Source organism: Dendrobates tinctorius, unplaced genomic scaffold (genome assembly GCF_039654945.1).
Source record: "Dendrobates tinctorius isolate UK_male_01 unplaced genomic scaffold, ASM3965494v1 ptg000035l, whole genome shotgun sequence".
In the NCBI taxonomy this organism is placed as follows: Eukaryota; Metazoa; Chordata; class Amphibia; order Anura; family Dendrobatidae; genus Dendrobates; species Dendrobates tinctorius.
In genome coordinates, this window is record NW_027361703.1 from 32,288,202 (window position 1) to 32,314,004 (window position 25,803).

General features: G+C 44.1%; 1 protein-coding gene across 1 annotated transcript in view; it reads left to right on the top strand.

The window, feature by feature from the left end:
• CPED1 (cadherin like and PC-esterase domain containing 1) overlaps window positions 1-25,803 on the top strand; it is a 600,308-nt gene that overhangs the window by 544,902 nt on the left and 29,603 nt on the right. The window contains exons 18-20 of the mRNA XM_073573371.1: window positions 3,524-3,744; window positions 21,855-21,956; window positions 24,508-24,595. Of these exons, the coding sequence (XP_073429472.1) occupies window positions 3,524-3,744; window positions 21,855-21,956; window positions 24,508-24,595 (411 nt within the window). The remainder of the gene's footprint in view (window positions 1-3,523; window positions 3,745-21,854; window positions 21,957-24,507; window positions 24,596-25,803) is intronic.

The window sequence follows — 25,803 nt, forward strand, 5'->3', positions numbered from 1 at the left end:
TCCGAGCACGCCAAAATACTCGGAGGACACCCGAGCATGCTCAGGAAATCTCAAGTAACGAGTATACTCGTTCATCACTAGTTAAAATACCAAAAAATAATTATTCTCAGATGCTTAGAATCCTGCAAAAAAAATGCTATTCCTAACTGTGCATAGATGTGAATTTGGTCTTTCCAAATCTGTTAGAACCTAGAGATACCCTCTCTAGTGATCTTGGTGCGAATCTAGTCCTCTGGAAGCGTTTTATAGATGATGTATTTTTTATTTGGGCTGGAGGGGAAGGTTCCCTTAGGAGCTTTTAAAATAATATCAATAAAAATGATTTTAATCGTCATGTCACTTCAAGTTTTAGTACTAGTCTGCAGGAGTTAATTTTTTGGATATCACGATATATAGTGATAAGGACCAAGTAGCCACTAAATCCTTTAATAAATCCACAGATAGCTAAAGCTACATTTCAATACAAAGCTGTCACTTTCCCATCTGGCTTAATAATATTTCCAGAGTACAGTTTCTGCGTGTCAGGAGAAACTGCACACACCTAGAAGAATCTAATAATATGGTAAAAAAATTCTTGCAAAAAGGTTATGACCAAAAAAATTAGCAAGAACTAAAAAAAAAATGCTCAGGGAGTCCTAACTAATTAATAAAGGTAAAAATCTAGAAGAATCAAAGAAGGATCATTTTGACATCAACATTCCAACCATCACTCAGCTAATGAACAACTGTTTCTCAAAAAAAAAATAATTAAAAAACATTGGAGCTTTTTGCAACAGGACAAGGTGGTGATAGGGGATCTAATTCCAAAAAAAAAGTTTTTTATTTGGAGAGCAAAAAATCTAGCAAATCACATAGCTCCTACTATAGTAAAAAATCTGTACATGAAAAGTAACCTAACCCACGCCTCAATGTGAGGTTTCTTCCCATGCAAAAAACGTAGGATGTGTTGTAGTGTTGGATAATCTAAACTAACATGTAATGTACTCACAACAGAGGGATTGTTTCCCATTACAGACTACATAACCTGCCAAAGCAAGGCTTAATCTATTGCAGTAAATGCCCATGTCAGAAACGGTATGTGGGATGAATGAAAACATATATTATATACTAGAATGAAAGAACATGGCTATAATATCAAAAAACAATTTACTGGACATCCACTATCTAATCATTATAAACAGGCACACAAAATTTGTTTAAATGGGAGCTCTTAGGAAACATTGGAGAAAAGGGAATTTCACACATATAACATCAAGAGCAGAAAGCAGGTGGAATTTTCAATGAAACCCTCTCAGACTTACTGGTCCGAATAGTGAGATTAAGCAGTTTGTGTTTTATGATAATCGAACAATCACTTGAGTATCCATAGAACAGTTTACTCTCACCTATAAAAGACTATGGACCACTGGCTGGCCGTAATCCCTGATGAAGGAGGACACTACCTTCGAAGTGCATAGGATAGAAAAATGGACTACTGTTTTTTCCTGAAAGCGACAGTCTTTTTTTGGAGTGTCTCAAATCAGTTCAGCTGGTTAGAGTACTGGAGACACTGAAAGCACCATGAATTGAGGTCTGGCAGGTTAATCCCCACTAAGCTGATCCTCATTAGTGAATCATCTCTATGTTCTAACCGATTTGGAAAGGCCCACTTCACGTCTATGTACAGATAGGTAAAGGAATTTTTTCTTTTTTGTAGGATTCTATGCATCTTTCTAAAGTATAATTATTTATTATATTTTAAAGGGAATCTGTCACCCTTCAGCTGCCGGCATTGACATCAGGGGCTTATCTACAGCATTTCGTAATACTGTAGATAAGCCCCCGATGTAACCTGAAAGATAAGAAAAACACTTTAGATTATACTCACCGGAGGGGGCGGTCCGGTCCGATGGGTGTCGCTGTCCGGCTCTTCCCATCTTCATATGATGCCGTCCTCTTCTTCCCTTCCTGTAGTGGCTCCAGCGCAGGCGCACTGCTCTGCCCTTTTGAGGGCAGAGCAGAGTCCTGCAGTGCGCAGGCATCAGGAGAGGTCTGGTGCCTGCGCACTGCAGTATTCTGCTCTGCCCTCAACAGGGCAGAGCAGTGCGCCTGCGCCGGAGCTACTACAGGAAGGGAAGAAGAGGTCGGCACCGTATGAAGATGGGAGGAGCCAGACCGGACCGTGACACCCATTGGACTGGACAGCCCCCTCCGGTGAGTATAATCTAAAGTGTTTTTCTTATCTTTCAAGTTACATCGGGGGCTTATCTACAGCATTAAGGCCCCATCACACTAAGTGATATCGCTAGCAATATCGCTACAACGTCACTGGTTTTGTGACGTAGCAGCGATATTGCTATGTATGATACTTACCTCCGACCGGCTCCCCCGCTGGTTATCGCTGATCGCGTGAGAACAGCCTGGGCTGCTTCTCGTCGTCAGCTTCCTGCTGGGCTTCCTGCTGTGGAGACGAGCGACGCATGGACGCGGGCGGGAGGACATCAGGATCGCCTCGTCTGACAGGTAAGTAGCGACCCCCGACCACTGCTATGTCGCTGGTGAGACCTGCCTGTGTGGCAGCTCACTAGCGACCACTTAGCGATACACCACCGATCCATATCGTTGTCGGGATCGCTGATGCATTGCTAAGTGTGACAGTACCTTTACAGAATGCTGTAGATAAGCCCCTAATGTCAAAGCCTGCAGCTGATAGGGCAAAAAAAGGGTGACAGGTTCCCTTTAACTATACTTATTCATTTAACTTTGGGCATAAACAGATTATTTACCGTATTTAACCTTTAATTGAATTAATGTACAGTATTTCTACCATTTCCCTTACACAATCTTGTCTTGGATTTCCTTCAACCTCTTGGCTTTTCACTCTAATACGAGTGACTCTTCAAATTCTGTCCAGTCGAATGAATTTACTGCAGTGGCCTCTAATAAAGTGATTGAAATATATTAAAGATGAACCCTAGAAACAGGTGCACTTAAGCTCTGTGTTGACCTTTTTAAAGCCTTTGATTGAAAACCATTCCATTACAGGTATTAGAAGTCGCCAATGATACAGGTTCTATTGCAATTTATGTGGTTTTTTCACAGTTTTGTCGACTTTGGTTTTTTTATTTGCAATATTGACGAGGAGTCAATAGCCACTAATAACAAACAGGGCACACTGTTTCAGCCACACTGTGTAAATAGGAATTTATAAGACCTGAAGATCAAGGGTCAGAAGTGGAATCCAACATAATCTGCAACATAATCTGCATTAAACCCACACCAGCCGGTATAATAAATTCACCCCATCCATATGGTCATATTATGGCTCTGTACACTCTCCCAGCTGTACAGAGCACTACTGTCAGATTATGAATTAATGAAAAACAAACTTTGCCATGGTTCATTGTATTACGTGTTGACGGTTTAATAGAATATGATTGCGGGAAAACACTGCGACAGAAAACTCTCGTGTAAATATGACCTAATAGGTCTACATGGCAAACCTTGGTTAATTAACCGGTATGGTGTTTTTTCTTATTTCAAGATTATTTTCATTGGAGATTCCACAAACAGAGGAATGATGTATTATCTGATGGAGAAAGTAAATGGAAGTCTAGAAGAATGGCAGAAGATTCATGACATGAAACTCTATAACAACATAAACAGTGGAAGAACAACTATTAGTTACTCCTACTATCCACAGTTTTGGATTGACCTCAGAAAACGACCAACTTTTGAAGAAGTACTGGTCAAACTCATTAAAAGGTAGAAGTAACCTCATTTCATAAAGTGTATTACTTATTTGCAATGCTTAGCACCAACACATTTCGCAGTGCTGCACAGAGATTAGTAGTACTAAAATTCCTCCCTGTCCACACTCTTTTGAAATCACTAAACACAAACATTTAATCTATTGGTGTGTTTTAAAGTAAGGGAACAAAAGCGCTAACACGAAACCTTCAAAACATGGGGAGATCATTCAAACCTCATTGCAACAGTGCTAACCACTGATCCGTTAGGTACACTGCACAAAGTGCAACTGAAGATGTCATATCATGAAATACATGTTCAAGAACTATTAGGGCATGTTCCTACGTCAAGTATTTGGTGCATTTTTGATGCTGTAGATTTTCTGCAGCATTTCTGAACCTACAATGCATATAGAAAGTCTAAAACACCTGTTAAATGCCAAGTTTTTGTCATGTAAAATATTATACCATGAAGCATCATTTTAGAACTATTAACATCTATAATTTCATCCATAATCTGTACGAATACATTGAGAAAAAGACTAATCAGTTTGATGAGGAAAATGAAAATATCAAAACTAAAATAATTTGGTTGCATAAGTGTGAACACCCTCTTATAATTGGGGATGTGATTATGTTCAGAATTAGCCAATCACACTTAAGCTCGTGTTTGTTGGTACTCAGTGGACAGCTGACTTCATTTAAAGTGATTCTGATTAACTTCCTGTAAAGTTTAGCTGTTCTAATAGGTCATGGTCCATGAACAGCTTACAACACAGCAAAGGGATTTCATTATTGAAAGTTATAAGTCAGGAGAAGGGTACAAAAAAATTTCAATGGCATTACATATACCATAGAATACTGCGAAGACTGGTATCAAGAAGTGACCCCTGGTGATGCTACGACGCCGTAGCGATACATGTGGGAACTTACATTACCAGCCATTCTCTTCTCTGTGTCTTACTGGTATTGATACCCTCATCAAGAGGGTCATCAAGAAGTTTTTTAAATTTATCGCATCATAGACTAAAAAGTGATGAAAAGACAAGAAGAAAATAGGCCCAAGAAGCTGCTAAGAAGCCTACAACATAATTAAAGGAGCTGGAGGAATATCTGGCAAGTACCTGTTGCATACTGACTTGAGAGCCAGAATGTTTCATATTTCTGGCCTGTGAGGTAGGGTGTCAAAGTGAAGCCTTTGTTTACAAAGAAAAACATCCAAGCCCGGTGATGTTTTTGAAAAACCTACATCAAGTCTTCTAAAAGCATGTGGCAAAATGTGTTATGGTCTGATGAGATCAAGGTTGCACTTTTTGGCCATAATTTGAAAAGGCATATTTTGCGCAATGTCGACACCACGCATCGCCAAAAGAGAACCATATCAACAGTGAAGAATAGTGGAGGCAGCATTATGTTTTGGGGTTATTTTTCAGCAGCTGGAACTGGTTCTTAATTCAAGGTGGAGGGGATTATGATTCTGAACAGTTCCAAATATCAGTAAATTTTGCAACAAAACCTTCAGGCCTCTATTAAAAAGCAAAAGCTAAAGATAAAGTTGATGAGGAATTTCACCTTTTAGCAGAACAACGACCCTAAGCATTTCTCCAAATTATCAAAAGAATGGCTTAGAGAAGATTAAAGCTATGGAATGGCCCAGCCAGAGCTCAGTTCTGAATCCAATTGAAAATCTGTGGGTGACATGAAAAGGGCTGTACACAGGAGAAGTCCTTGCTATCTGACAGATTTGGGGCACTACTGCAAGGAAAAGTAGGCAAAGTTTGCCAATTCTAGATGTTTCATACTGAGAGACTCCTACTAGAGTTGAGCGACTTTTGGTTTTTTAGGGTCGAGTTTCGTTTCGTGAAACCCGACTTTTCCAAAAGTCGGGTCGAGCAAGATCGGCCGATTATAGGGAAAAGTCGGGGTCGTCCCGAAACACGAAACCCAATGTAAGTCAATGGGGAATAAAAGTCGGCAGTGAGAGGAGGACAGGAAACACACCTACAGTGCCCATTTGAATGCCAAAAGCATCAATTCTTCTTACTTAAGCTTGTCAACCTTAATTAACTTCATAATACAAGTTACGCACTGAAAAATGGGGGTTATTTGGCTAAAGTTGTGGGGGGGTAGGGCTGGCTCCAGGTTTTCATGTGCCCTGGGTGAAAGAGCACCCCTTTAACACATACCACAACTCATCATGCTCCGATACGGCAGAGAAATAGCGGTATAGTACAATGAAAAATACTTCACTTTTTACATCTCATGACGAGGCCCATCTATTTCTCCATACAGAATCATTGGTCCCATATAATGTTTGAAACAGTATATGATGAGCTCCACATAATGCTACAGTATATGTTGGTCCCCATGGATGAAGCTCCACTGTCTTATGGGCCCAAATAATGCTCCAAACATAATGGGCCCCATTTCTAATGCTCTAGTGTATAATGGGCCCTGTAAATGCTGCTCCAGTGTCTGATGTCCACCTTTGGAATGTTCCAGTGTATAGTGGGCCCCATCTATCATTCTCCAGAGTATAGTGCTCCCCAAAAATTGCTGTCCCAACATTGAAAACAATGAAATAAGTCTCCTCGCTAGGGAATCCCTGTGCTAGTCTGGACTCCTCGTCGTCCCCATCTTCCATCTCACTGCACAGTATTTCAACCTTGCAAGTGCTGTGATCCTGAGCAAGCAGGGGGGCCCACTCGTTGGCGACGGCACTGGCACAGGGCCCCTGATAGTACGGTGGTGTGACTGATGGCGGGTGGGTCGAACCTGCACTTTCATCTGCAGCTTCCTCTTTGTCACCGTGTAAGATGGAACTGTATATGGGAAGGGTAACCTGAGTTTCATCAGGGTCCGATTCAGGCCGTGTAGCGTGCGAGGGGAATGTAGTGGTCTGGGTCAATGTACCAGCAGATTCATCGAGCAGTGGCTGGGCATCAGTGCACTTGTGTCGCCCCCAGAAGTACGGTCGCCACAGTGGCATTACCTTCCTCCTAGGGAGTGTGATGTCATGCTTGGGAGCAACGAAGGATCTCTCTAGCAGGTTAACTGATTGGGCGGCGTTATTCCCACGAGTCATGACCCTCCAAACAGCGTTCATGAAGGCAAAGTGTTTGTTTTACGTGGGCAGTATGGTTGTAAAGCTGAACCTTAAAGGAATGTCCAGAAGGGCACCACCAGGAGTGGAGCCTACGGTTAAATTCGACTCCACCTGGGAAACCTCAACCATGCCAGCTACAGAAAAGATGCACACATTGCAAGCTTAATTCCGTTAACGAACGAGACTCCGTCATGCCCCGCGGTCCGAGTCCGGCTTACTAGAGGGACACGTGAGGCTCTGGCACATGAGATTGGCCAATAACTGGTGTGTCATGCCCTTACATGTCCGTGGCTGCATGTGCGCTACACTGAAAAGGCCAGCTTTTGTCGCTTACAGGTGCAGATAACCCGCTGAACAACGTTAATGATGGGGATCACTGATTACAATTATTACCCGCGAACGATGATTTCCCAGCAAGTGCAGGTCAACCGCAGTTCCGGAATTAGGCCTAACCGTCATTCCTGAAAAAATGAAAAACTTACGTGTGCAAACCACAGGTGCTGTAGCTTGCTTAACAGCTCGCCAGCCGTTCTCACGCCCAGTATGGATTACACGTGATTGCACAAAGGTGAGAAAGGGTACCGTATCCCCGGATAACATGTATGGATAGCGTACACATTCAAAATATATGTCAATACATCAGGAGGCAGGCTCAGACGGTGTTAGGCCCAGTATGGCTTGCACGTGATTGCACAAAGGTTAGAAAGGGTACCGTATCCCCGGATAACATGTATGGATAGCGTACACATTCAAAATATATGTCTATACATCAGGAGGCAGGCTCAGACGGTGTCAGGCACAGTATGGATTTGACGGCCCAGACTACACAGCGGAGGAGCAGGGAGAGGTAAAGATTGCAAATGCTGGAGCCCTGCCCAAGCAAGGGGGGCCCACTCGTGGGCATCGGTACTGGCACTGGGCCCCTCATAGTACGGCGGTGTGTCTGACGGCGGGTGTGCACCACCACCGGCAGAGACACTTGATTGCACTATGAGGGACCCTGTGCCAGTGCCCGCGCCCAAGAGTCGACCTACCCACCTGTCCAGGGCAACGGCACTCGCACGGTGTCGTGCGCTAGGTGGTGACCCCGGCCATGGGGGGGGAGGCAGCACAGTTAGGGAGTTTTAGAAAGTGGCATATGTTGATGTTGGACATTCAGCTGATGCAAAAGGCGAAATAGGTCAAGTCCCAGGAAGAGGTGGACCAAAGCAAGCCATTTTACTGTCACCCTATGTGTCATCAGGGGAAGGTGGGACAAAATCCTTGGAAACCCATGCATGGTTCATTTTAATGAAGGTTAGATCATCCACATTTTGGGTTGACAGACGGGTCCTTTTTTCTGTCAGGATTGATCCAGCTGCACTGAAGACTCTTTCCGATAGCATACTTGCAGCTGGGCAAGCGAGCTCCTGTAAGGCATATTGTGCCAATTCAGGCCAGGTGTCCAGTTTAGCGGCCCAATAGTCAAAGGGGAATGACCTGTGTGGGAGAACATCGATATGGGAGGAAAAGTAGTTTGTAACCATAGTTGACAACTGCTGTCTCCTGTCACTTTCCATCGATGCAGTATTACCAGTTGTGTGAGCGGTACTTGAAAAATCAGTCCACAACATTATCATGAAACCCCTGTCTCCAACGCCACTTCTGCTGTGTGCACCATGAACACCTCTGCCAAGCTGACCCCGGCCCGTACGGCTCATGTGAGAACCATCACCGCTGCTGTGTGCTGGGTGTCATGGTTAGGACATGGTTAATGTCCTGTTCTGACAGGGTTAACATTGCCGGCCTCTCTTTGGATCTGGGAGGGGTATTTATGCTCAATCCATACTGGCATTCTCTGTCAGTTATACTGCTATTCTGGTGTGTCTGACCTCTGGTGTGTGTGTACTCTGCATTGTTTGTTTGCTTCCCGTGTATGACCCGGCTTGTTCCTTCACTCTGTACTCCGTCTCTCGTTTTTGGTACCATTGTCTTTTCTGGTTCTGACCTCCTGGCTTGGCTATCGCTACTCCGTTACAGTTTACCCCTATTGTACCGTCTAATACCTGTTCTGGTTTTCTGATCTATTGCTACGTCCTGACTATTCTTTCTGTCTAAGCCCTTTGGTACTGTCCTGCTATCTCGTGCTTTGACCCGGCTTGATCTGGTGTCTGTCTCTGTCTATGCTCCTTGGTAACATTGTCCTGTAGTTACCCTTCTAGGAGTTTCCCTGCAGCTCCTAGCTCTGTGGAGCTTAGGCCACGCCCCCAGCAGTCACGTGATTCAGGTCCTGGAGCATGCATTGTCACCACTGATGCTCGCTCCGCAGGTATCTTTGTGCACCGTCTTTGTACTCAGGACACGCGCCCTGGCTCAGTGAGCAAGTGCAGTGCGGTGTTCCTGACATTATAACTGACCGTTTCAGTTTTTTTTTCCTCTGAAGGAAAAAAAAAAAGAAAGTGTGTGTTATCCTCATGGATCCCATACAAGCCTTGGCTGATCAGGTCAAGCACCTGACCCAAATGTTCCATAAACTCAATGTGGAACGGCGCACGATGGCCCATACCCAGCAACAGTTGGTGGTTACTGTGCAGGGGGCTGTCGATGCAGGGGCTTCTAGTTCTGGGGGTAGGGATGTGTCATTAGCGTCCCCCGAATCTCCAGTCAAATTGCCCGATCCCTTCTCAGGGGATAAAAAGGAGTTCAGGTCTTTCAGAGAACGATGCAAGCTTTTTTTTTTCTAAGGCCTCGCTCCTCCGGGGATGAGTTCCAGAGGGTGGGGGTCATTATTTCCCTACTTCGGGGGGCTCCGCAAGCATGGGCTTTCTCTCTATCTTCCTCTGCTCCTGAACGTATGTCAGTGAACTTGTTCTTTGAGGCTCTGGGGCACATTTATGACGAGCCTGATAGAGTGCGTCTGGCAGAGGATATGGTGATGAGTGTGACACAGGGAAGGCACTCTGCTGAATGGTTCTGCTCAGAGTTTAGACGTTGGACCACCGAAGTATCCTGGAATGACGCCGCCCTGAGGGGGTTGTTTCGCAGGGGCCTTTCTGACCATCTGCAGGACGCTTTGGCATTACATCCGCCTCCTGATACCCTGGAGGACGCCATGATGCAGGCGGTCCGTATGGACCGGAGACTCCGTGCTAGAGGAATGATGCAACAAGAGTCTCCCTTGTACCCCAAATTGTGTGACACTTCACCCATATCTGAGCCCATGAACGTTGGGTCAGTCTCGGTTAAGGAGAAAGAGAGAAGGCACCGCAGAGACAACCTACTATGTTTTTACTGTGGAGCCTCTGGACATTGGAAAAGGAATTGTCCCTCCTGCCCTTCTTCAGAGAAACCTTCAGAGAAACGACTGAGTCTGGGCAACAATCGAGGAGGTTGTCCAGACTCCCAGGTACATTTTTTCTCACGTATAAAAATGGTCCTCCAGGTTGAATTGGAAATTGCTGGCGGTCCTGTTATGACCACCGCCTTTGTTGACTGTGGTTCCTCCATTAATCTGATTGATGCCCAAGTTGTGACTCTTAATAAGATAGGGACAGTCAGGTTAAAAGACCCTGTTAAAATTGTGGCTGTGGATTCATCCCCTCTTACCCGGGATGGAATTTGTTTTATGTCTGAAGTTTTTTCTATGAAAGTGGGTTCCACTCATGTGGAAAATTTAAGTTTTTTCATTATGAATAATCTGCCTGCAGGACTGGTATTGGGAATGCCCTGGTTGCAACGCCACAATCCTCTTATTGATTGGGTGAAGGGGGAGATCACCCGTTGGGGATGTAATGATAATGGTCTGTGTTGTAACCCGGTTCCTTTTGTCAATCCGATAAAATCTGTATCTGTGTCATCTGTCGGTCTGGAGGGTATTCCGGAGTACCTGACAGATCTTAAAGATGTGTTTTCCGAAAGCGAGGCCGAGGCGCTCCCACCACATAGACCATATGATTGTGCTATCGATTTAGTACCTGGAGCCAAATTACCCAAGGCTCGTTTGTTTAATTTGTCCGGGCCTGAGCGCCAAGCTATGAAAGAGTACATTAAAGAAAGCCTTCACAAGGGGCATATTCGGCCCTCGGTCTCACCCGTGGCAGCGGGGTTTTTCTTTGTAAAGAAAAAAGATGGTGGGTTGCGACCGTGCCTCGACTTTCGAGAACTGAACAAAATTACTGTTAAGAACACGTACCCTCTCCCGTTGATTCCTGATGCAATCAACTCACGGGGGCCAAACGGTTTTCTAAGCTCGATCTACGAGGGGCTTATAACCTTATAAGGATCCGGGAGGGGGACGAATGGAAAACAGCGTTCCTGACAACTGAGGGGCTGTTTGAAAACCTGGTTATGCCCTTCGGCCTCACTAATGCTCCTGCGGTTTTTCAGAACTTTATTAATGTTGTTTTTTCTGACTTGATTGGATGTTATGTAGTCATTTACCTGGATGACATCTTGATTTACTCTGAGGACAGTCAGTCACACTTGCATCATCTGCGTACGGTGCTTATGAGACTCCGGGCGAACCATTTGTATGCTAAGCTGGAGAAGTGCTCATTTTTTATGCAAGAACTGTCTTTTCTGGGTGTAATTGTATCCGGGGAGGGATTCTGCATGGATCCAGGGAAGGTTCAGGCCATTACAGATTGGGTGCAGCCTCATGACCTGAAGGGGTTGCAGCGATTTCTGGGCTTCGCTAATTATTATAGGAAGTTCATTAAAGGGTTCTCGCAGGTGGTAAAACCCTTGACGGACCTCACTCTTAAAGGGGCAGATGTAAAAAGTTGGTCTGTGGCTGCAAAAAATTCCTTCCTGGCATTAAAGAAGTGTTTTACTACAGCCCCTGTGTTGGTACAACCCGATTCGTCAAGACCTTTTATCGTCGAGGTCGACGCTTCGGAGGTGGGGGTGGGGGCAGTATTGTCACAGGGTCCCTCTACCCTGACTAACCTCAAACCCTGTGCCTTTTTCTCTAAGAAGTTCTCGTCGGCCGAGAGAAACTATGATGTCGGTAACAGGGAACTGTTAGCAGTTAAATTGGCATTTGAAGAATGGAGGCATTTTTTGGAGGGGGCCGCTCATCCCATTACGGTCGTCACTGATCATAAAAACCTGGCCTATATCGAGTCTGCTAAGAGATTGACCCCCAGACAGGCTCGGTGGGCACTTTTTTTTTCTCGATTTCAATTTACCATCACGTTCCGACCAGGGTCTAAAAATGTAAAGGCAGATGCCTTATCCCGAAGTTTTGATTCTGTGTCCCCTCCAGAACCTCCTTCCTCCATTCTTCAACCGGGAGTGGTTGTAGCCGAAATCTCCTCTGAGTTACAGAGAGAGATTCTGGAAGCACAAGCTCCCAGGAATAAACCCCCAGGTAAATTGTTTGTACCCGAACAATTCCGTCCCACACTCCTCCAAGATTTTCATGACTCTATGTTAAGTGCACACCCTGGTATTGCAGCTACCCGGCGGGCAGTAGCTAGGGGTTTTTGATGGCCCTCTATGGGTACTGATATAAAAAGGTTTGTGAATACTTGTGGGGTGCGCGCGCGCTCTAAAAGCTCTCAGGTCCGGCCGGCCGGGGAATTGGTGCCTTTGCCAATTCCGGATAAACCATGGACACACCTGTCCATGGACTTTATCACTAACCTTCCACCTTCCAAGGGCAACTCAGTGGTATGGGTAGTGGTTGATAGATTTTCTAAGCAAGCCCACTTTGTGCCGTTTCCTGCGTTACCATCTGCTGAAACCTTGGCTCGTTTGTTTATACAGCACATTGTTCGACTGCATGGAGTGCCTGTGAACGTGGTGTCGGACAGGGGTGTGCAATTTGTGGCCAGGTTTTGGAGAGCGTTTTGTATGAAGTTGGGGGTCACGTTGTCATTCTCCTCTGCCTATCACCCGAAATCTAACGGACAAACGGAACGCACCAACCAGTCATTGGAGCAGATTCTGAGATGCCTGGCCTCCTCCAGACAGGAAGACTGGTGTGAGGTATTGCCCATGGCAGAATTTGCATTCAACTGTCGGGTTAATCAGTCTACCGGAAAGCCTCCCTTTCTGGTCAATTATGGGTTTGTTCCACAGTTTGGGGAATTTTCCCGTATGGATTCGGATTGCCCTGGTGCCGAGGGGATGGTACAACAATTAAAAACCCTCTGGAAGGAGGTACAGGGGAACATCTCCAAAGCCCAGAAGAAGTTCAAACATTTTGCAGACAGGAGGAGGGGGGTGGTTCCTGCGTTGACAGTGAGAGAAAAAGTCTGGTTGTCCACTCGTAACATCAAACTTAAAATACCCTCTATGAAGTTGGGCCCCAAATTTATTGGCCCATACAAGATTGTAGAGGTGATCAACCCAGTGGTATACAGATTACAGTTGCCCACCTCCTTCAAAATCTCTAACGTCTTCCACAGGTCCCTATTAAAACCTGTGAGGACAGTTAGAGAAGATCCCTCATCCGTGGCTCCACCAGTGTTGGTAGAGGGTCAACTGGAGTACGAGGTAGGGCGCATCATTGATTCACGGTGGGTGCGCCGGAGACTTCAGTACCTTATCCATTGGAAGAGATATTCCGTTGAGGATCGATCGTGGGTTCCGGCCAGTTCGGTGCATGCTGATTGACTGGTGCGGGCTTTTCATGCCAGGTACCCTGAGAAACCTGGGGGTCCGGTGGCCCCCCATTAAGAGGGGGGTACTGTCATGGTTAGGACATGGCTAATGTCCTGTTCTGACAGGGTTAACATTGCCGGCCTCTCTTTGGATCTGGGAGGGGTATTTATGCTCACTCCATACTGGCATTCTCTGTCAGTTATACTGCTATTCTGGTGTGTCTGACCCCTGGTGTGTGTGTACTCTGCATTGTTTATTTGCTTCCCGTGTATGACCCGGCTTGTTCCTTCACTCTGTACTCCATCTCTCGTTTTTGGTACCATTGTCTTTTCTGGTTCTGACCTCCTGGCTTGGCTATCGTTACTCCGTTACAGTTTACCCCTATTGTACCGTCTAATACCTGTTCTGGTTTTCTGATCTATTGCTACGTCCTGACTATTCTTTCTGTCTAAGCCCTTTGGTACTGTCCTGCTATCTCGTGCTTTGACCCGGCTTGATCTGGTGTCTGTCTCTGTCTATGCTCCTTGGTAACATTGTCCTGTAGTTACCCTTCTAGGAGTTTCCCTGCAGCTCCTAGCTCTGTGGAGCTTAGGCCACGCCCCCAGCAGTCACGTGATTCAGGTCCTGGAGCATGCATTGTCACCACTGATGCTCGCTCCGCAGGTATCTTTGTGCACCGTCTTTGTACTCAGGACACGCGCCCTGGCTCAGTGAGCAAGTGCAGTGCGGTGTTCCTGACATTGGGAATGCCTCAAGCAACCGATTTACCAGAGTTGCTTGTTTATTAGCCAATATTAGGTCAAGGTTCTCCTGTGGCATGATGTTTTGTAATTTGCCTTTATAGCGTGGATCCAGGATGCTAGCCAACCAGTAGTCGTCATCGTTCATCATTTTGGCAATGCGGGGGTCCCTTTTTAGGATCTGCAAGGCATAATCTGACATGTGGGCCAATGTTCCTGGTGTCAATGATGCACTGCGAGTGCTGGTTGGAGGAGCACTTTCTGGCAAATCCACATCCCTCCAGTCACGCACAAACCCTGTACCAGACCTTGCCACGCCAACATTTTCACTTGCCCCATGAGATGCATCCTCCTCCCCTAAGTAATCATCTCCATCATCATCCTCCTCCTCCTCTTCTTCCTCCACCTTGTCCAGGAGAGGTCCCTGAGCAGACAATGGCTGAATGTCATCAAGGATTCCCTCCTCCTCTTCCTCCTCATCAACATTGGCTGCAGACGCCTGCTCCTTAAGGTGCGTCAAAGTTTGCATGAGCAGACGCATAAGTGGGATGCTCATGCTTAGGATGGCGTCGTCTGCGCTTACCAGCCGTGTGCATTCCTCAAAACACTAAAGGACTTTACAGAGGTCTTTCAGCTTCGACCACTGCACACCTGTCAACTCCATGTCTGCTCTCAAAGTGCCTGGCCGTGTATCCTCCCACAAATGCATTATGGCCTGCCTCTGCTCGCACAGCCGCTCCACCATGTGCAGGGTGGAGTTCCACCTTGTTGCAATGTCGATAATGAGGCGGTGGTTGGGAAGGTGGAGCAATCGCTGCAGCTTCTGCATACGAACGGAGTGTACAGGCGACCGGCGGATGTGCGCGCACAGTCTTCGCACCTTCTGGAGCAGGGCTGTTAATTCCGGATAATTTTTGAGGAAGCACTGCACCACCAGGTCCAAGGTGTGAGCCAAGCAAGGTATGTGGCTGAGTTTTGAAAGGGCTATGGCTGCCACAAAATTACGGCCGTTATCACTAACTACCTTGCCTGCCTCAAGATGTACACTGCCCAGCCATGACTCAGTTTGTCGCTTCAAGTACTCGGCCAGCACCTCAGCGGTGTGTCTGTCGCCCAAACACATCATCTGCAACACAGCCTGCTGACGCTTTCCACTAGCTGCTCGATAGGGGGACACCTCGTGTGCAACAGTGGCAGCTGCAGATGGAGTGCTCGTACGACTGCGCTCAGTGGGCGAGCTTTCGCTTCTGGATGAGGAGGAGGAGGGTCGAACGCCTACAGCCAACTGTTTCCTATACCGTGGGCTAGGCAGCACTGTCCCACCACCGCTGTCCCCTGTGGACCCTGCATCCACCACATTAACCCAGTGCGCAGTGATGGACACGTAACGGCCCTGGCCATGCCGACTGGACCATGCATCAGTTGTGAGGTGCACCTTTCCACTCACTGACTGCTTGAGTGCATGGACAATGCGGTCTTTTACATGATGGTGGAGGGCTGGGATGGCTTTGCGAGAAACGAAGTGGCGACTGGGTAGGTCATAGCGTGGTACTGCATAGGCCATGAGTTCGCGGAAAGCTGCGCTTTCCACCAACTGATAGGGCATCATCTCAAACGAGATTAGTTTGGCAATGTGGGCGTTCAAACCCAGTGTACGCGGATGAGAGACTGAGTACTTTCTTGACCTACTCATAGTGTCTGGGAGGGTGAGCTGGACTTGAGAGCTGCATATGGTGGAAGTAGCGGTGGACAGGGCGGACTGAGAGAGGGTTGATGATGGTGATGGAGTTGGTGTTCTTTCTGATGGCCTAGATTCAGTATTTCGTTGATATAACAGTGGGATTCCCTGACTGCTGTGGCCTTGCAACGACACCTCAACATTTGCTGCTGTGCTAACCGGTGGGCTTACAGTGGGGGAAACAATGTAGCGTTGCTGACTACCTTCTTTGTGATCAGTTGCACATGTGGCACTTGAGGTTTGGTGTTGTGTCCACGCTTGCAAGTGCATGGTGGTTAAATGTCTAAGCATACAACTGGTATTCAAATTTTTCAAATTTTTCCCTCGGCTAAAGGTCTTTGCGCACTTCTTACAGATAACCTTGGCCTGATCATGAGGATTTTGTTCAAAAAAGTGCCACACTGCACTCTTCCTACTTTGGCAGACATTTTGCGGTCTAGCACGCTGTGATCTTTTGACCCTCTGGACAAGCTGTCCAGCAACTCTTTTGATTTTTGGAACCTGTCTTTGGAGTGCTCCGGGCCTGCCAGATAACAGCTGTTGCGATGTTGATGTCTGCTGTGGATGCTCCTCATCTGAGCTATTGGAAGCAGCACCCTCTTCCCCCAATGGATGCCAATCTGGGTCAACAACTGGGTCATCCATCACCTCCTCTTCAATGTCATGTGCACCTTCCTCTGTGTCACCGTGTATGTTGGTATAGTGTGCGGGAAGGGGCATCTGAGTCTCATCAGGGTCAGAATCTCGCTCTGTACACTGCGAGGACAATGTAGTGCTCTGAGTGAATGTACCAGCAGAATCATCTATCAGCGGCTGTGCATCAGTGCACTCCATGTCTGATTCATCTTGGCCTGGGTAATTCACCATTTCACTTGATAATCCAGGCATGGTATGTGAAAACAGCTCCATGGAGTAATCAGTAGTATGGCCTGCGTCATCCTTCAATCTTGGTTGGGGTGAAGGACACAAGGAAAGGTGTGGTTCATGAACATGAGCCTCCAATGACGACTCAGTGCTTTTACTTTTTACAACTTCAGAAGAGGAGGCGATAGAGCTGGAGGCTGAGTCAGCAATGTAAGACAAAACTTTTTCCTGATGCTCTGGCTTTAAAAGCGATTTGCCAACTCCTAGAAAACTAAGCCTTCGAAGCCTTATGGAGCCAGACGATGACGCAGGCTCAACACCTCCTGCATTCGGTCCTATTTTGCTCTTGCCACTACCATCAGATCCACCACCAACACCATCATTACCAGCTGCCAACCCCCACCCAATTCCACGGCCTCTTCCACCAGCCTTCCTCATTTTTTGTAGAAATGTAGACAAAATCCAACAAACTATATAGTAATGTAAAACAAGGTACAAGGTGTCTATAGGACAGGGGAGATTTTGAATTTCTGCACACACTTGTGGACACTGGACACTTATGGATTGTGTGAGGCCCACTGAATATCACAGCACTATGTCACAGGTTCGATGGCACAGGTGTGAAAAAAGTGACTACAGGGTAAGGGAGATTTTGAATTTCTGCACACACTAGTGGACACTGGACACTTTTGGATTGTGTGAGGCCCACTGAATATCAGAGCGCTATGTCACAGGCTCGATGGCACAGGTGTGAAAAAAGTGACTACAGGATAAGGGAGATTTTGAATTTCTGCACACACTAGTGGACACTGGACACTTTTGGATTGTGTGAGGCCCACTGAATATCAGAGCGCTATGTCACAGGCTCGATGGCACAGGTGTGAAAAAAGTGACTACAGGATCACAGAGATTTTGAATTTCTGCACACACTTGTGGACACTGGACACTTATGGATTGTGTGAGGCCCACTGAATATCACAGCGCTATGTCACAGGCTCGATGGCACAGGTGTGAAAAAAGTGACTACAGGATAAGGGAGATTTTGAATTTCTGCACACACTAGTGGACACTGGACACTTTTGGATTGTGTGAGGCCCACTGAATATCAGAGCGCTATGTCACAGGCAGAAATTGGCTAGTGTATCACAAACTACAAGGTGTATGTAGAATTGGGCAGAATAGGAATCTCCCTAGAGTGTAGGTCTGTAAGAACGGAACAAGTTCTCCACTTATCCTTCCACAGTGACACACAGATAGCTTCACTGTGGCCGTGATAACAGCCGTTACACGGTACTGAGAGGAGCGTGCACGTACACGGCTGTCCGGTGTACGTAAAATTGTCAAGCTCCGTGTTTTTTAAGTATACGGACTGACACACGCTGTCTCTCTAGAGTTTTGAATGTGATCAAACAGCAAACATATTTAACTGTTTGAAAGCTAGACAAAACTAGTAGGTGCAGGTCTGTAAGAACGGAACATGTCCTCGACTTATTCTCACAGAGTGACACACAGATAGCTTCACTGTGGCTGTGATAACAGCCGTTACACGGTACTGTGTGAGGAGCGTACACCGCTGTATGGTGTGAAAAAATGCACGCTCAGTACCTCAGCAGGACAAAAAAAAAATTGGGATTGCTTTTAAAAAAGCAGTTTGCAGAGCAGTGGGTAAACAGCAATGCAGCTGTCAGGAAGCCTTAGAAGGCAGCCTAACAACCAACACCGCTGATCCACCACAATATAGCCTCCCCTTGCACTGCACACACAGTGACTGGTGTGTTGTACAGGCAAAATCGCTAGCAGCAGAAGCAGTTTTTTTTTCTTCTTCCCTGCCTAACGCTCTCCCTACAGAATCAGCAGCAGCAACCTCTCCCTATGCTAAGATCGTCAGAAGTAAGATGGCGGTCGGCGTGCACGCCCTTTTATAACCCCTGTGACGCCCACCAAAGCAAGCCAATCACTTGCATGCCCTTCTGAAAGATGGTGGTGACCCCTGCCTATGTCATCACGTTGCCCACAGTGTCCGTGGATCCTGATTGGCTGAAAAAGAGCGCAAAACAAACTTTTGAAACGCGACTTTGGCGCGTAAGTCGCCGACCTCGTGGCCGACCTCATCCTAGGGTCGGGTTTCGTTTCATGAAACCCGACTTTGCCAAAAGTCGGCGACTTTGGAAATTTTTCGACCCGTTTCGCTCAACTCTAACTCCTACCCAAAAAGACTGAATGCTGTCATAAATTCAAAGCATACTTCAACAAAGTATTAGTTTGTGTGTGTACATAATTATGAAATCATTTTATTTAGTTCTTTATTTTTATTTTTCCACCTAAAAAGATATCAGTTTATTTTTCAATTAAATTGTACAGACTAGAGGTGACATTAAAGCTGGAAAAAGTTCTCAAACGATTCTTCTTGGTATGATTTTTTTTTCATGATGAATGCCTGACATTTTGTCAGCATTGTTTAGACTTTTTATATCTACTGTATTAGCTAAATTAGGTGTTATTTCATTTTGTTTTAGTGCATTTTTTATCATAGGTTATTTCACTTTTGAAATTGCAGATTTTTTTTCACTTTAAACAAAGCTGCTTTCTTATTGATACTTTCTGGTATTTGGCTGTGACAATACAGTTAGGCTCGGAGTGTCCAACAAGTGGACAGTTGAATCCCCCGGTGTCCCTCTGCTAGAAAGCCCCACTTGCCCTTACATAAATAGTAATTTTCACAGTATCACTTATTGCAACATGTGCAGATAAAAGCAGCATCTCCTCCTTCATTTAACAAACTACCAGTTTGTAGATTTTAAAAAAATGCACCACAGGTCAGTTTATGCAGAGTGAAAAAGAAAATGGACAGCGGGTATGAGATTCCTATAAATCCTGTCCACTTTGCTGAAACTGCAAGATACTGCATTTTTTGAGTAGCAAAAATATGCAGCATCAAAATGCACTATAGCAAAGCCAGGTAGGCTAGGTTTAAATCCTAGCTGTACAGATTCTACATTGTAACATAGTTTTGAAGGCTGAAGGAAGACCTTATGTGTCCATCTAGTTCAGCCTATTTTTAGTGCTGCTGTTCTGCATTGTTGATCCTGGGGAAGGCAAAAAACCCACAGAGCAGAAGCCAATTTTCTCCATAGGGAAAAAAATTCCTTCCCCTAAGCTGGGTCAACATCTACCTATAATATTCTGTTATTCGTAACCTTCTATACTGTTACAAGAAAAGCATCCATTCTTTTCTTAAATTCATTCAGTGAGTTGGCCATCACCACTTCCTCAGGAAGAGAATTCCAGAACCTCACTGCTCTTACCGTGAAGAACCCTCTTCTATGCTGGTGCAGAAATTGTCGTTCCTCCAAACGAAGAGAATGCCCCTTTATTCTTGTCACAGTCCTTGGTACAAACAGTTCATTGGAGAGATCTCTGTATTGCCCTCTGATATACTTGTACATATATATTAGGTCTCCCCTAATTCTTCTCTTTTCTAGAGTAAATAGACCTAATTTTGATAACCTTTCTTGGTATTGTAGTGAACCAATTCCATTTATCAATTTAGTAGCCCGCCTTTGAACCCTTTCAAGTTCAGTAATGTCTTTCTTGAGCACCGGTGTCCAAAATTGCACACTATACTCTAAGTGTGGTCTGATGAGTGATTTGTACAGAGGGAGAATTATGTTTTCATCTCGTGTCCCCAGACCTCTTCTAATGCATCCTATGACCCTATTTGCTTTGGTGGCAGCTGCCTGACACTGGGCACTCCAATTTAGCTTCTTATTGACTAAGATGCCTAAGTCTTTTTCCATGTCTGATTTCCCCAGCAGTTTCCCATTTAGTAACTAATTATAGCATCTGCTTCTCCTTCCCATGTGCATAACCTTACACTTATCTGTGTTAAACCTCATTTGCCATTTTTCAGTCCAATTCTCCAATTTACTCAAATCTGTCTGTAGTTGCAAACTGTCCTCCTTTGTGTTAACTACCTTACATAGTTTTGTATCATCTGCAAATACTGATATTTTACTGTGTAAGCCATCCACTAGATCATTAATAAATATATTAAATAGTAGGGGGCCCAATACAGAACCCTGTGGTACCCCACTAGTAACCCTGGCCCAATCTGAGTATGCAACATTAATAACCACTCTTTGTTTTCTATCACTAAGCCAGCTATCTACCCATCTACACACATTTTCCCCTAGCCCAAGCTTTCTCATCTTACTTACCAATCTTTTATGTGGGACAATGTCAAATGCTTTAGAGAAGTCGAGATAAATGACATCCAATAATTCTCTTGGTCCATTTGAGAGCTTACATCCTCATAGAAGCTGATCAGGTAAGGTTGACAGGAGCGATCCTTCATACATCCATGTTGATATGGAGTTAAACATTTATTAACATTGAGATTCTGATTTGCTCATCTGGCTAGCCTACATGTGACCAGGATAGTTGTTCTCACTAGTCGGTCAGCTTCGGGAAGCTGATCAGACTGGATGTGTCTTGGGGATGAAAAGAGAGATAGGACAGAATCCCTCTCTGAGAAGAGTCTGCACAGGCCATGTGCAGAGAACCGTATCAGTGGTTTCTATGGACAATAGTTGTCTTGTTTGATAGAGCTGTGGCAAGCTCAGCCATATATGAGTAGCCAGGGTATGTTCTGTTTAGTTAGGGCATGGACAAGGCTAGTGATTTATGTTTATGAGTCTGTTTTGATGCTGTGCGACCTGTAGAAAGCAATAAAAACTGCAGGTGTTTGGACCAAAACTGCATTGCTTGTGTGAACGGTGCCTAATGCCTATCAGAGGAAGTGAATCCCTACAGCACCAAATATTCATTGTGGGAGCTTAACCTTACAATGTCAATTTATATTGGTGGCAAAATATAGTGTTTGGTACATAATGCACATTAAGTTATTAAGTTATATATTGATTGCACAAATAGCATTAATTAACTTTCTTTTATTTTTTTAATTCAAATGTTTATTGCTTTTCACAACATTCAGTACAGCGATGTTTCCTCTTGCAGGATGTACACCAATTGTAAACTGGAATGGCATACATATTGTGCTAAAAAGGAACTGACTTTTATTTTTCTCTTAGATCTCATCCTCTTCAAAACACAAATCAGACCATTCTTGTTGTGGGTGGAGTACAATGGCTCAACACAGATCACCTACAGATTATTCAAAGAGTATTAAAGAGGTACCATCAAGTTAAAGAAAAAGATGGGTTTATGCGTTTGCCAAATCTGAGTATCTAGTGGGATTTAACTTGCACCTCCAGAAATACAGAAAAAATCTAATATTGCGGGGCTAGCACTATAATTGTTTTTCTAAATAACTTGCATAAGCAATTTTGCCCTTGATAGCAGCTTGGACTGATGGAGGTCTGGGCACTCTTCTAGGTCTCTGTCTATAGCACTGTACACATTACATTCTACAGCACTGGAGAGAGCACTGCCAGGGCATACTGCTATGTGAGAAAAATAATTCAAACATTTAGAAAAATGATTTAGAGCTAATTATTTAGGTATTTTACTTGTAAATAATACATATGTGATTGAAGAGTTTAGTAATGTTAATAAGCAAGCTACAGAAATACAACTCAGGTGGCAGAGGCTTGAATGTGTCACATAGTAAAACTACTGATTGGAAAGAAAAACCGTAATCAGGAGAGATCAAGAAAGAAATATTTGTGTGGCAATCATGTGTAGGTTTAATAGTTGCCATATTACTATTACAGGTGTTTCTCACGAAATTAGAATATCATCAAAAAATTTATTTATTTTAGTTCTTCAATACAAAAAGTGAAAATCATATATTATATAGAGTCATTACAAACAGAGTGATCTATTTCACGTGTTCATTTCTGTTAATGTTGATGATTATGGCTTACAGTCAATGAACGCCAAAAAGTCATTATCGCAGTAAATTAAAATAATAAATAAAAAAAAACACCTGCAAAGGCTTCCTAAGCATTTAAAAAGGTCCCTTAGTCAGTTTAATTTGGCTCCACAATCATGGGGAAGACTGCTGACTTGACAGATGTCCAGAAGGCAATCATTGACACTCCACAGGGAGGGTAAGCCACAAAAGGTCATTGCTACAGAAGCTGGCTGTTGAGTGCTGTATCCAAGAATATTAATGGAAAGTTGAGTGGAAGGAAAAAGTGTGGTAGAAAAAGGTGCACAAGCAGCGGGATAACCGCAGCCTTGAAAGGATTGTTAAGAAAAGGCCATTTAAAAATTTGGGGGAGATTCACAAGGAGTGGACTGCTGCTGGAGTCTTTGCATCAAGAGCCACCACACACAGACGTATCGAGGACATGGTCTACAAGTGTCGTATTTCTTGTGTCAAGCCATTCATGACCAATAGACAATGCCAGAAACGTCTTACCTGGGTCAAGGAGAAAAAGAACTGGACTGTTGCTCTGTGGTCCAAGGTGTTGTTTTCAGATGAAAGTAAATTTTGCATTTCGTTTGGAAATCAAGGTCCCAGAGTCTGGAGGAAGAGTGGAGAGGCGGACAATCCAAGCTGCTTGAGGTCTAGAGTGAAGTTTCCACAATCAGTGATGGTTTGGGGAACCATGTCATCTGCTAGTGTAGGTCCTCTGCCAACTAGCTTTTTGGAGATGGAAATTTCATTCTCCAGCAGGACTTTGCACCTGTCTACACTGCCAAAAGTACCAATACCTGGTTTTAAAACATCAGTATTGCTGTGCTTAATTAGTCAGCAAACTCGCTTGAACATAACCCCATAGAGAATCTATGGGGTATTGTAGAGGAAGATGAGAGGCACCATACCCCACAATGCAGATGGGCTGAAGGCTGCTATCAAAGCAATCTGGGCTTTCACACAGCATTGATGCAGTAATTGATGCAGAAGGAGCAACGACCAAGTATTGAGTACATTTACTGAACATACATTTCAGTAGGCCAACATTTTGGATTTTAGAATCATTTTTAAAGCTGGTGTTATAAAGTATTCTAATTTACTGAGATAATGACTTTTGGGTTTTCTTTGGCTGTAAGCCATAAACATCAACATTAACAGAAATAAACACGTGAAATACATCACTCTGTTTGTAATGACTCTATATAATATGAGTTTCATTTTTTGTATTGAAGAACTGAAATAAATTCGTTTTTTGATGATATTCTTATTTTGTGAGAAGCACCTGTATATAGATAGATTTATGTTTGTAAGGCCTTGTGGACATGACTGTATTTGAGATATGACAATGTTTTGACCCTTATCACACGTTTGCATCTTTGTATATTTTTCACTGAACTGCTCTGGAATTTCAGAAAAAAAGATCCAAATAGGGACCATACCTGGAGACCAGAAAAGTCCAGCATCACCTCCAGTTGACTTTTCCCATTGCTGCTCTGGGAGATTGACAGGTCTTTCCCAGGAGAGACCGGTAAATAACTTCTAGAAGCTCTAAGAAGAGTCAAAAGGGGGGCTACTACTCTAGTCTCTGACTATAGTCCACATGAATCCGATAACAGCTTCCTTTTCAGTTTCTTGACAAAGATCCCTAGGAGGGTCTAAACATCATCATTGTTTTTCACATTGCTGTCACATTTTTTGTGTTTTATGACAATTGTCCAATTGGAGGTTTTCACATTATGATTTCTGCATCCTGTTGTGATCAAAATATTGGGAAGGACTGAATGTGCTGCAGATCACTTTTTTCTTGTCTAATCTGTCTATTCATTTAACGGTGACATTATTTTACTATATTTTCCCAGGGAAAATCTGTTGGGTATATTGGTAATTATTAAGTCTATAGGGATGGGTTTCCATCTTCCTGTACATGGAATTCGTTCACTATCACATGTAAGTAGAAAATGCTATACCTGACACTTAATATCTTTTTCTGTTTTGCACAAGTGTTTAAGTAAGGTTTCCTTTAAGTGTGTAGGTTAAAATGCAAAATTCTGATAATATGCAACTGGATCTTAGACTGTAGTACCGTGCAACTACTTGAGTTGGCTACACAAATATTCATAAAACATATTGTGTATTTCTTTCAGCCAGGGACATAATGCTATAAATCCCCCTATCAATATGAAAATAATTTTGTAGAGTGGGATAATCCAATATTTAAACCTACAAATGAGCATTAAAGATGATCACAAACCACCCTCAGATATTAAAATTCAAATATAATTTTATTAGAAAATATTAACAAATTATACATACATTAAAAATTAGGATCTTTAAAGAGGATCAAGTAGATGGAAATCGACCACATAGCAAGCAGTATCCTCAGACATAAGTTATGCAGATGCATAACTTATATGCATAAGTTCAATCTGATCCCATATATGCTAAGACAAAGTGCCAGTGCAAGCAAAGGGGCAAATAAGTAAACAGTAGTGTCTAAGAGAAGTGTACCCATATTATGTGTAATATGGGGACCACTATAACATTGCAACTACTTGAGTTGGCATGTAAAAATATATAAACAGTAGCAGTTTTTATGTTTACCCTAGAGTGGAATAAAGGGCAGGGTGAGAATCTCATCACATGCTTCAAAAAATGTTTCTAAGACACAAGAGTGTTTTCAAGATTTCTGTAGAAGATACAATACTAGGGTTATCATGTACCTACCTAATTACAAAACCTCTTTATTGAAAATAATGAAGCGTCCAAAATCATCACTGATAATTCTAAAGAGAAAGATTTCAAGCAACAGTGTAAAAGGAGTAATAGGACAGGTAGGACTAACCTGTAATTGACCCATGAGTTCTCTAACAGTCGGTAAATCATGGTTGCTACATGTAGACTATCTCCACAGAATAACTGTTGAAATGCAGTGCAGGCGCTTGGTACACTCTTAACATGGTCAAACATTTAAGTGCACCTTCCCACCTACTCGTTTTAATTCTATCTCTGCCCTTCTCTGGCTCTGTTAAGCCTGCGCTGTCAATCAAAGAAAGGGGAGAGTGGAGATAGAGGAAAACAAGAATGTGGGAAGGTGTACTGAACTGTTTGGTCAAGCCAATGGTGCTCTGAGCACCTGCACTTGGTTTTAACAGCAA